General features: G+C 42.3%; 1 protein-coding gene across 1 annotated transcript; it reads left to right on the forward strand.

Moving 5' to 3' along the window:
• Window positions 1-1223: 1223 nt before the first annotated feature.
• On the forward strand, window positions 1224-11045 carry LOC110499517 (peptidyl-prolyl cis-trans isomerase A). Its single transcript, XM_021576651.2, has 6 exons — window positions 1224-1593; window positions 4662-4692; window positions 7905-7993; window positions 8138-8234; window positions 8902-8977; window positions 10740-11045. The coding sequence occupies exons 1-6, from the start codon at window positions 1432-1434 to the stop codon at window positions 10873-10875; spliced, it is 591 nt and encodes a 196-aa protein (XP_021432326.1). The 5' UTR covers window positions 1224-1431; the 3' UTR covers window positions 10876-11045.
• Window positions 11046-13297: the final 2252 nt, after the last annotated feature.

Genomic DNA, 13297 nt, shown 5'->3' on the forward strand with positions numbered 1-13297 from the left:
ATGTGGCTCAAAGGTCGCAAAGTTCAAGGGGGCCGAAAACTTTCGCAAGGCACTGTATATCAAATAGAGAGAAATAAATCAAAATGGTCTAAGGTGATTCATTCATGGAAAAACATTGGCCTATTGTCTCTGTTTGTACATTGAATCAGTTCATATTCTAATAAATGGTCAGAACAAAAAAGGAACTCATTGTGATTTTATTAGTTTTGCTGAATTATTGTATGTAGTGAGATGATGTGACAAGGTAATATTTATCTAATAAATATGTATTCAGATGATACCTGGGGGCGGCAGGGTAGCCTAGTGGTTAGAGAATTGGAGCAGTAACCAAAAGGTTGCAAGTTCAAATCCCCGAGCTGACAAGGTACACATCTGTCATTCTGCCCCTGAACAAGGCAGTTAACCTTGTTAACTGTTCCTAGGCTGTCATTGAAAATAAGAATATGTTCTTAACTGACTTGCCGAGTTAAATAAAGGATAAATAAATAAATACCTCTGACCCATTGCTTCTTCTTGATGGTAAAAATGCCTCAAATTGAGGCTCAGCCATACTATCTTATTTATCTTGTGGTACTTTTTACCCCCTTTTCTCCCCTGTTTTGTGATATCCAAATGTTAGTTACAGTCTTGTCCCATCACTGCAACTCCTGGACGGATTCGGGAGAGGGGAAGGTCTTCCGAAACACAAGCCCTCCGTGCACACAATTTGAGATAAATAAATATTTTGTGCATATGGAACATTTCTGGGATATTTTATTTCAGCTCATGAAACCAGCACTTTTACATGTTGCAATTATATTTCTGTTCAGTGTATATCCAAACCACATTGACCTCTTTACTGTATCTATCTATGCATGGAAACACGTCATAAGGTCTAACGCCTAGGTCACAACAACAGGGTTGAGCGCCAAATAGTACACAGCGTTATCTGGATGTGTGCAACAAAAGTTGAATATTCGCATTATCAAATGTTATTTGTCACATACACATGGTTATCAGTTCCGTTGGTGTCTCGAGCCGAACTGCGCATGTGCAGGCAGTCAAATCAAAAGGCACTCTATCAATATAAAGTTGTTTTTGACGAAAATGAAAAACGTGTCAGTTTGTCACTTTCACGTGGTTGGAGTAATAACATGTTCAACTATTTATGACATTGGCTCGAATCGAGGTTGTGCCTTTAGGTTTCGAGAAAATGAACAACTAAGGAATAATGTTTCACTTCTCAAACCCAGGCCTGATCTTCCCATTCTGTTTCTAACGCGTCCCGGGAACTCTCGCGATGTTGCGCCTCCGAGTTTTACAAACCGTAGATATTCTTCCGAGATCTTAGGGAAGACCTTCCTCTTTGCGGTCACAGCGGCATATGTAACCACTTAACGTGGTACTTCACACCATCTCAAGTCCATTTTATGTTCACACCCAGCCTTAAAAATGCTACTTGCCGCTTTACCGAGTAGGGTCAAGCTCATTTCAGGACGTTCGTTGGCGTTTACCGCCGCTCGGATGTGTTCTGCTGGCCCAGCAGCCGCCAACCCGGTCGTCTACTTTGACATTGCAGCTGACAACCAGCCCGTCGGAAGAGTAACCTTCGAGGTGAGTTCAGGAGTCTTTACTAAGAACTTGATCCGATGGTTTACGTAACTGGGCTATTAAGTAGTTCATTTGTTTTGGGCCTCGGCCTTTGAGATGACGAGTACGCGTCTGATAATGCATCAGATGCGACTGGAAACCGACGTGAAGAACTCATTCGGACCTAAATTACAGCCCAACTAGTTAGTATGCCAGCCCTGTAGAACTGGGCCTACAGTACAAACTAGCTACTAGTCTGATTTAATACTCAATTATTTGGTGTATATGCAGCCTGAAACGGATGCCTGTAAAATCTTGTAAATATTCCTCATGTCCACCAGATGCATCAAACTCTTTGTGTTCCGGCGGAAGTCAAATGGAGCCGCATGTGTTCAATATGTTCATCTCGTGAGTTGTTTTACTGTGTGGTAGTACAGACTATAACTAACCAGCATTTAACTAGGGGAATGAAAAGCGAAGCCCGCGTGTCAAATGCGGGCTAGACATTAAGCAAAACTAAACGTATAATATGCATCTGGTGGACATCGGAATTTAAACGCCAGAACGTTTAACAAAATTACATGTAAACTTATCCTTCAGTTGTTCCAGATTTTAAACAAAATAAAGTATTGTTTACCAGACTTTTTAGTAGGTATATGGTTCACTTGGGCACCATGTCCACCAGATGCATATTATTTATATATATATCACACACACACTAACAGTGCCTTCAGAAAGTATTCAGACCCCTTGACTTTTTCCACATGTTGATGTTATAGCCTTACTCTAAAATTGAGGACATTTTTATTTATTTAATCAATCTACCCACCATACCCCATAATGATAACAATGGAACATACCCCCATAATGATAACAATGGAACATACCCCCATAATGATAACAATGGAACATACCCCCATAATGATAACAATGGAACATACCCCCATAATGATAACAATGGAACATACCCCCATAATGATAACAATGGAACATACCCCCATAATGATAACAATGGAACATACCCCCATAATGATAACAATGGAACATACCCCCATAATGATAACAATGGAACATACCCCCATAATGATAACAATGGAACATACCCCCATAATGATAACAATGGAACATACCCCCATAATCATAACAATGGAGCATACCCCCATAATGATAACAATGGGGTTTTAGTCATTTTATTAAAACAAAAACAATACCTTATTTACATAAGTATTCAGACCCTTTGCTATGAGACTCAATTGAGTTCAGGTGCATACTGTTTCCATTGATCCTCCTTGAGATGTTTCTTTAATTTTCTTGGAGTCCACCTGTAGTCAATTGAATTGATTGGACGTGATTTGGAAAGGCACACAACTGTCTATATAAGGTCCTACAGTTGACAGTGCATGTCAGAGCAAAGACCAAGCCATGAGGTTGAAGAAATTGTCCGTTGAGCGCCCGAGACAGGATTATTTAGAGGCGCCGATCTGGGGAAGGGTACCAAAACACTTAGGCAGCATTGAAGGTCCCCAAGAACACAGTGGCCTCCATCATTCTTAAATGGAAGAAGTTTAGAACCACCAAGACTCTTCATAGAGCTGGCTGCCCAGCCAAACTGAGCAATCGGGGGAGAAGGGCCTTGGTCAGGGAGGTGACCAAGAACCTGATGGTCACTTTGACAGAGCTCCAGAGTTCCTCTGTGTAGATGGGAGAATCTTCCAGAAGGACAACCATCTCTGCAGCACTCCACCAATTAGGCCTTTATGGTAGAGTGGTCAGACGAAAGCCACTCCTCAGTAAAAGGCACACAACAGCCCGCTTGGAGTTTGCCAAAAGACACCTAAAGACTCTCAGATCATGAGAAACACAATTCTCTGATCTGATGAAACCAAGATTGAACTCTTTGGCCTGAATGCCAAGCATCACGTCTGGAGGAAACTTGACACCATCCCTACGGTGAAGCATGGTGGAGGCAGCATCATGTTGTGGCAATGTTTTTCAGGGACTGGGAGACTGGTCAGGATCAAAGCAAATATGAACGGAGCAAAGTACATAGAGATCCTTGATGAAAACCTGCTTCAGAGTGCTCAGGACCTCAGACTGGGGGTGAAGGTTCACCTTCCAACGTTACAAAGACCCTAAGCAGAGAACGGAAAATAACTGTGCAGCAACGCTCCCCATCCAACCTAACAGAGCTTGAGAGGATGTGCAGAGAAGAATGGGAGAAACTCCCCAAATACAGGTGTACCAAGCTTGTACCATCATACCCAAGAAGACTTGAGGCTCTAATCGCTGCCAAAGGTGCTTCAACAAAGTACTGAGTAAAGGGTCTGAATACTTATGTAGATGTAATAATTCTGTTTAATTTTTAATAAATTATCAAAAATGTATGTGCGTGCGCTCCCAGTGCAAGAGGCGACACCCTGGTTCGAATCCAGGCTGTATCACATCCGCCCATGATTGGGAGTCTCATAGGGCGGCGCACAATTGGCCCAGCGTCGTCCGGAGTAGGCCGTCATTGTAAATAAGCATTTGTTCTTAACTGACTTACCTTAAAGTTAAATAAAATAAGTTAAATAAAATAAGGGGGAGGGGAAACAATTTCAATACATTTTAGAATAAGGCTGTAAGGTAACATTGTGGAAAAAGTCAAGGGGTCTGAATATTTTCCCGAAGGCACTGATTTTGTTCTTCATCCTCTCATTGCTTGCTTCTGTTAGCTATTGACGAGAGAACTGCATATCCAACCACCTACCGGCTCTCTAGAAAGTTTGGTAAACAATACTTTCCTAACCCTAACCCTAACCCTATTGACGAGAGAACTGCATATCCAACCACCTACCGGCTCTCTAGAAAGTTTGGTAAAAAATACTTTCCTAACCCTAACATTTCAAGCAGCAAAAGGACAACTGGTAGTGTTTCCTTTTTAAATGTAATTGTATTCAACATTCTGGCTTGTAATTTATGTGATTTTTGATGGGAATTAGTTTCAGGCTTTATATACCAATGAATTGTGTATTACAGCATGATTTAATCAGATTAGCTAGCTGCATGCAACTGACTGTCTCATAACGTATGCTGTTTTTTTAATTTTGCAGCTGAATGCAGATGTTGTGCCCAAAACAGCAGGTAAGGGGGAGAACAACTATTCATGATTCAGTCGTATTTCATGATTCAGTCATATTTAATCAAATCAAACTCTATTGGTCGCATACATCATCTTTTATCACAGGTGCGGTGAAATGCTTATTAGGTGGTGGGCTGTACTAGGCCATGTGTTTTTACTTTTAGAGATGATCGATCTCTGTCGGGAGGAGCTGGTTTTATTTTTTAGTTTTTTTTTACATATTGTGTATATTTATTTCTGAACGCATTTCCATTTGTTGCCAATGTCAATTATGTGTATTTTTTTTAAAATAAATAGTTGTATGTTCTCTAGCTGGACAGGCAAACAGGCTCCCAAGTGGCGCAGCGGTCTAAGGCACTGCATTTCAGTGCAAGAGGTGTCACTACAGTCCCTGGTTCGAAACCAGGTTGTATCACAACCGGCCATGATTGGGAGTCCCATATGGCGGCGTACAATTGGACCAGCGTCGACCGGGGTAGGCCGGGGTACGTTATGAGACAGGCATTGTGTTGTGTGACATTTTAGTGGCCTTTTGTCCCCAGCACAAGGTGCACTTGTGTAATGATCATGCTTTCTAATCAACTTTTTTGATATGCCACACCTGTCAGGTGGATGGATTCTCTTGGTGAAGGAGAAACGCTCCCTAACAGGGACGTACAACATTTGAGAGAGAAAAGCTTTTTGTTTGTGGAACATTTCTGGTATCTTTAGTTTCAGCTCATGAAACATGGGACCAACACTTTACATGTTGTGTTTTATATTAGTTAGATTTAGTAGGTTAGAGTATATTTAAATACTGCCTGAGACACCGTTGCTACTTGCCACCGTACTCAAATGGTGACACACTTGGTCTTTGTTCGTATGTACAGTGCCTTCAGAAAGTATTCAAACTCCTTGACTTTTTCCACATTTTGTTACCTTATAGCCTTATTCTCAAATGTATTACATTTGCTGCCAAAGGTGCTTCAAAGTACTGAGTAAAGGGTCTGAATACTTGTGTAAAATGTGAGATTTCAATTTATTTGTACTAGAATAGCAAAAATATCCCAAAAACTGTTTTTGCTTTGTCATTATGGGTTATTGTGTGTAGATTGAAGAGGGAGGAAAACTGTATTACATTTGTCAATAAGGCTGTAACGTAACAAAATGTGGAAATAGTCAAGAAGTCTGAATACTTTCCGAATGCACTGTGTGTGTGTATAATCATGCCAAATCCTAATTTCAACTATTTGAATTCACTGACAGAGGAGTGAGAGCTAATGAAACACACATTGACATTTACAGTAGCTGGCTCGTCTAACCTGGCACATTGGCTAGCTGACAAATTGACATTTACAGTAGCTGGCTAGTCTAACCTGGCACATTGGCTAGCTGACAAATTGACATTTACAGTAGCTGGCTAGTCTAACCTGGCACATTGGCTAGCTGACAAATTGACATTTACAGTAGCTGGCTAGTCTAACCTGGCACATTGGCTAGCTGACAAATTGACATTTACAGTAGCTGGCTCGTCTAACCTGACACATTGGCTAGCTGATAAATTGTCTAAATGCTCCACAGAGCTACCTCTTCATATGCTCAAGACAAGTTGTAATGCCTGCTCCATATTTCAAGTCTACTCAAACAGATATGTATCTAATTTCAGTCTTGGAGCTAGCTAGCTATATCTGATCCCCTTCAGTCTGGGAGCTAGCTAGCTATATCTGATCCTCTTCAGTCTGGGAGCTAGCTAGCTATATCTGATCCTCTTCAGTCTGGGAGCTAGCTAGCTATATCTGATCCCCTTCAGTCTGGGAGCTAGCTAGCTATATCTGATCCTCTTCAGTCTGGGAGCTAGCTAGCTATATCTGATCCCCTTCAGTCTGGGAGCTAGCTAGCTATACCTGATCCTCTTCAGTCTGGGAGCTAGCTAGCTATATCTGATCCCCTTCAGTCTGGGCGCTAGCTAGCTATATCTGATCCCCTTCAGTCTGGGAGCTAGCTAGCTATACCTGATCCTCTTCAGTCTGAGAGCTAGCTAGCTATACCTGATCCTCTTCAGTCTGGGAGCTAGCTAGCTATATCTGATCCCCTTCAGTCTGGGCGCTAGCTAGCTATACCTGATCCTCTTCAGTCTGGGAGCTAGCTAGCTATATCTGATCCCCTTCAGTCTGGGCGCTAGCTAGCTATATCTGATCCCCTTCAGTCTGGGAGCTAGCTAGCTATACCTGATCCTCTTCAGTCTGAGAGCTAGCTAGCTATACCTGATCCTCTTCAGTCTGGGAGCTAGCTAGCTATATCTGATCCCCTTCAGTCTGGGAGCTAGCTAGCTATATCTGATCCCCTTCAGTCTGGGCGCTAGCTAGCTATATCTGATCCTCTTCAGTCTGGGCGCTAGCTAGCTATATCTGATCCTCTTCAGTCTGGGAGCTAGCTAGCTATATCTGATCCTCTTCAGTCTGGGAGCTAGCTAGCTATATCTGATCCTCTTCAGTCTGGGAGCTAGCTAGCTATACCTGATCCTCTAGCGTAATCAGACAGCAGGTTCACGTTTTCACAAGAGGCTGTGTTTACATCGTAGATAGAAGCAGGTCATTGGTTGCCTTCATCACACGGGGTATGTACAGGAGTTTTGATTGGTTCCAAGTTTAGTAGTTTGGCAATTTTGCCTGAGCAGCCGAGTGTTGAAATATACTTTTCATGAGAAAATGTGCAAGAGTTGAAGTTGCTAAGTGTGACTGTTTTATATACAACAATCTGCTCCTCCCTCGACAGGGATCGATCAACTTCAGTTTAATGCTTCACCACCTATGTTTCTAGCTCCAATAGTGCATTAATTTCTAACAATACACACATAATCCAAATGTTGTTTTTTAAAAGAAGAAATTAGAACCTATCAAAACGAGCAATGTCCGAGTCCAGAGAGTTTGTGTGTGTGTGTGTGTGTGTGTGTGTGTAATTCATACTTTGAATAAGAGTTATTGTATTCGTACATCCTGTTGTTCGTGTTGTAACCCTATTAACTAGGGCTCTCCCACCGTGTTCCCGGAGAGCTACCGTCCTGTAGGGTTCCACTACAACCTAGCAACCTCAGGTGACTCTAATAATTAGCTGCTTGATAAACTGACATCAGGTTAGTTTGCAACTGGGGGCTAGAGCGAAAAACCTACAGGACGATGTCTCTCCTGGAACAGGGTTGGAGAGCCCTGGCTAAACCATTATTTCTCCCTCTCAGAGAATTTCAGAGCACTGTGCACAGGAGAACATGGTTTTGGCTACAAGGGATCCATCTTCCATCGGATCATCCCACAGTTCATGTGCCAGGTAGGTCAAGTAATGTTTTAGTTTGAGAACCCCTAATGATCACCTATACCTTTCTTTATTAATATTGTGGTAACTCCATAGTATCTTTGCCCCAAACACACATGTAAGCCTTTCTCTGACCCCTCTAAATGTGTGACTCTGTAGGGGGGAGACTTCACTAATCACAATGGAACCGGAGGGAAATCTATCTACGGACCCAAATTCAAAGATGAGAACTTCGAACTGAAGCACACGGGACCTGGTAAGTGATTCACCCTTTCTGTTTTGTCTGGGTTCAAGTTGACCTGATCTCGCCTGAGTGTCAGTCTGTTTGCGCTATTATGCCAACTCCCAATCGCTCGTTATCATGTGAAAGAAATGGCTTGCCGACGACTGACTGCAATGGAATTGACAAGTGATCGATTGACATGCTAGATTAAAATGATTTGGGAACATTCTAGATTAAAATGATCTGGGAACATTCTAGATTGAAATGATCTGGGAACATTCTAGATTGAAATGATCTGGCAACATTCTAGATTTGAAATGTATTTCCAGAATACTGTAGCCTACCCTTTTGGGTTATTTTTTAATGAGTCCCCTTCGTACCACTAGATGGCAGCATTGCATTGCGGATGTTTCAACGAGAGCCTTACTGCATAACCAACTTATTGTGGTTGAGGACGATTACCTATTTCGGTTAACACAGCCATAAAGAATCAATTGACCAAATCTAGCTGTTTCTGATTCTGAGTAATTAGGCCTCTTGATATTTCAGATCACTAACTAGATATCAAGGATGTTGTCATACGAACTGAAACTCGGCTTGTCTTGACGAGTGTTTGTGTACAGTACCTCAAGCTTACTTGACAGGCATCACTTAGGGTCTAGTTACATAATGTAATGTGGTGTTTCGTTTTTCCATTTAGGCATTCTGTCAATGGCCAACGCTGGGCCCAACACCAACGGCTCTCAGTTCTTCATCTGCACCGACAAGACAGAGTGGTACGGACAGAGAAACAGACCAGGGCCTGCTGTGTTGATAGTGTCTGAGTAGGACTGCAGATATACAGTGCATTCTAAAAGTATTCAGACACCTTGACTTTTTCCACATGTTCTTACGTTACAGCCTTATTCTAAAATAGATTGTTTTAAAGATCCTCAGCAATCTACACACAATACGCATAAACAGTTTTTTTGTTGTTGAAATTTTAGCAAATGTATTTAAAATAAGCAAATACCTTATTTACATAAGTATTCAGACCCTTTGCTACGAGACTTTAAAAACCCAGGTGCATCCTGTTTTCATCCTGATCATCCTTGATTGGAGTCCACCTGTGGTAAATTCAATTGATTGGACGTGATTTGGAAAGGCACACACCTGTCTATATAAAGGTCTCACAGCTGACTGTGCGTGTCAGAGCAGAAACCAAGCCATGAGGTCAAAGGAATTGTCCGTAGAGCTCAGAGATAGGATTGTGTCGGGGCACATATCTGGGGAAGGGTACTCAAACATTTAGGCAGCATTGAAGGTCCCCAAGAACACAGTGGCCTCCATCATTCTTAAATGGAAAAAGTTTGGAACCACCAAGACTCTTCCTAGAGCTGGCCTCCCAGCCAAACTGAGCAATCGGAGGAGAAGGGCCTTGGTCAGGAAGGTGACCAAGAACCCGATGGTCACTCTGACAGAGCTCTAGAGTTCCTCTGTGGAGATGGGAGAACCTTCCAGAAGGACAACCATCTCTGCAGCAGTCCACCAGTTAGGCCATTATGGTAGAGTGGCCAGGCGGAAGTCACTCCTCAGTAAAAGGCACATGACAGCCCGCTTGGAGTTTTCCTAAAGACTCTCAGACCATGAGAAACAATATTCTCTGGTCTGATGAAACAAATATTGAACTCTTTGGCCTAAATGCCAAGTGTCATGTCTGGAGGAAATCTGGCACGGTGAAGCATGGTGGTGGCAGCATCATGCTGTGGGGATGTTTTTCAGCGGCAGGGACTGGGAGACTAGTCAGGATCGAGGGGAAAGATTAACGGAGCAAATTACAGAGATCCTTGATGAAAACCTGCTCAGGACCTCAGACTGGAGTGAAGGTTCACCTTCCAACAGGACAACGACCCTAAGCACACAGCCTAGACAGTTGTGTGTCTTCAGGACAAGTCTCAATGTCCTTGAGTGGTCCAGCCAGAGCCCGAACTTGAACCCGATCGAACATCTCTGGAGAGACCTGAAATTAGCTGTGCAGCAACGCTCCCCATCCAACCTGACAGAGCTTGAGAGGATTTGAAGAGAAGAATGGGAGAAACCCCCCAAATACAGGTGTGCCAAGCTTGTACCATCATACCCAAGAAGACCCGAGGCTGTAATCGCTGCCAAAGGTGCTTCAGCAAAGTACTGAGTAAAGGGTCTGAATACTTATGTAAATGCATATTTCAGTTTTTATTTGTAATAAATTAGCAAGAAATGTGAATATTTTTGCTTTGTCATTATGGGGTATTGTGTGTAGATTGAGGGGAGGTGAAGAAGACTTAATCCATTTGAGGCTGTAACTTAACAATCATGAAAGTCGAGGGGTCTGAATACTTTCCAGAGGCACTGTAGGATCAGTTTATATCATAAAGAATAATATTGTGTGGGCAGGGAGGACCTGATCCTAGATCAGGACTACGCTGAGACGCTGTCTACATGCAGTGCGTCCCCAGACAATTATTATTTTCTTTCTCCATCCAGGGGAAAGTTAATAAACCTCTTCCTCTTCTCTCTCAGGCTGGATGGCAAACATGTTGTGTTTGGCAGCGTGACCCAGGGACTGGATGTGATCAGGAAAGTGGAGATGTTCGGATCTCGTTCGGGGCGTACCTCCAAGAGTATCACCATCGCGGACTGTGGAGAGCTTAAGTAGTCTGAGAGTCCCAAATTGTACCCTATTCCCTATATAGTGCACGGCATTGGGGAAATGAGGCACGCCCACGAAGCAGGCATGATGGTTTCTAATAGCCTGGTGTGATTTATAATTTTTTACATTTAATTTGTATTATTGTTGGACATAAAAGACCTAAAAACACGAGGAAATGAGTTCCAAGTTATTTTAATTTTAGAAATCTGTTCCCAGGTGTTCCCAGGTATAATAGAGATGTGATTGTATACAAATGTAAACGAGGTTTGAAATAAGTTTAGATCTTCCTCTTTAAACACAGTGACAATAGCGTGTTTAGTTTTTTTTTCCAGGATATTGTGTCAAACACTGTTTTTAGGGGGAAAGTTATTCTGTGATTTGATCTTTTTTTATAAATTATTTCTACCACTGGCCCTGTGTTAACTCATCCAATGTGAATGTTTCCAAGAAACAAGTTGAGAGGAGAGAGAGTTGCAAAGTCTTATATGGACCTGTGTACAGTCAGTCTGAATACAAACTTCTGAGAAGTGGTTAACTCAAAGTGTAAAAAAGGAAAAGGTTTCTTAAGTCTGAATCAGGCCTATTGTGCGTACTGTTGGGTTTCACAGACCTTTTTCACAGCAAGAGCTGAAGCACCCTTCACAGTTCCACCAGAACACCCTTCACACAGTTCCACCAGAACACCCTTCACACAGTTCCACCAGAACACCCTTCACACAGTTCCATCAGAACACCCTTCACACAGTTCCACCAGAACACCCTTCACACAGTTCCACCAGAACACCCTTCACACAGTTCCACCAGAACACCCTTCACACAGTTCCACCAGAACACCCTTCACACAGTTCCACCAGAACACCCTTCACACAGTTCCACCAGAACACCCTTCACACAGTTCCATCGGATCTTTACCATTTTACAGTACTTCTACATGTCAACCCATATGATTTAGCCTGGTCCCAGAACTGTGGTCTCCTTCTATAGCCTGGTCCCAGAACTGTGGTCTCCTTCTATAGCCTGGTCCCAGAACTGTGGTCTCCTTCTATAGCCTGGTCCCAGATCTGTGGTCTGCTTTTATAGCCTGGTCCCAGATCTGTGGTCTGCTTTTATAGCCTGGTCCCAGATCTGTTCGTGGTCACCTGTCAAGCCAAGGATTTGGCATGATAACACAGACTGGCACAAACAGATAAACTTCCTTCCAATCCAAACATTCAGGAAGTAATGCAGACACATGTAACCTGTCCTATAACTGTAGGTACATTCAGGAAGTAATGCAGACACATGTAACCTGTCCTATAACTGTAGGTACATTCAGGAAGTAATGCATACACATGTAACCTGTCCTATAACTGTAGGTACATTCAGGAAGTAATGCATACACATGTAACCTGTCCTATAACTGTAGGTACATTCAGGAAGTAATGCATACACATGTAACCTGTCCTATAACTGTAGGTACATCCCTTTTTACTAGGAAGGAGGCAACATTTTTATTTCATACAAAAAGTTAAAAACAAGTAAATTATTTTGTCAACAATTGCAGCATTACATTTTTTGGTGTATTTATTTCATATAGCACAGTGGTGAATTACTATCTAGTTCTGGTATCATTTCTGCTCTATATAATGCCAATTTTCATTCATTTTTTATTTATTTTATTTTTATTTTACCTTTATTTAACCAGGCAAGTCAGTTAAGAACAAATTCTTATTTTCAATGATGGCCTGGGAACAGTGGGTTAACTGCCTGTTCAGGGGCAGAACGACAGATTTGTACCTTGTCAGCTCGGGGGTTTGAACTCGCAACCTTCCGGTTACTAGTCCAACGCTCTAACCACTAGGCTACCCTGCCACCCCGTGATAGCATCATGATAGCATTAGTGCTTCAATATCTTTAACAGAAACATCTTTGGAATGGTAGCGTACATACCCTACACAATAAGCACCTTTTCACAGATAATAATATATAAGGCACTTGTTTGTTAATACAAATAGCATATTCCTAGATACACAGAACAGTTAATGGCTTTTCAAAGATATTCAAAATTATAATTGTTTTTTACATTTAACTAAGCAAGTCAGTTAAGAACAAATTCTTATTTACACCCTTTGCCTTGATGACAGCTTTGCACACTCTTGGCATTCTCTCAACCAGCTTCACCTGGAATGCGTTTCCAGCTGTCTTGAAGGAGTTCCCACATATGCTGAGCATTTATTGGCTGCTTTTCCTTCACTCTGCAGTCCAACTCATCCCAATCCATCTCAATTGGGTTGAGGTCGGGTGATTGTGGAGGCCAGGTTATCTGATGCAGCACCTTCACTCTCCTTCTTGGTCAAATAGCCTTTACACAGCATGGAGGTGTGTTGGTTCATTGTCCTATTGAAAAACAAATGATAGTCCCACTAAGCCCAAACCAGATGGGATGGCG

Source organism: Oncorhynchus mykiss, chromosome 20, assembly GCF_013265735.2.
Source record: "Oncorhynchus mykiss isolate Arlee chromosome 20, USDA_OmykA_1.1, whole genome shotgun sequence".
Lineage (NCBI taxonomy): Eukaryota > Metazoa > Chordata > Actinopteri > Salmoniformes > Salmonidae > Oncorhynchus > Oncorhynchus mykiss.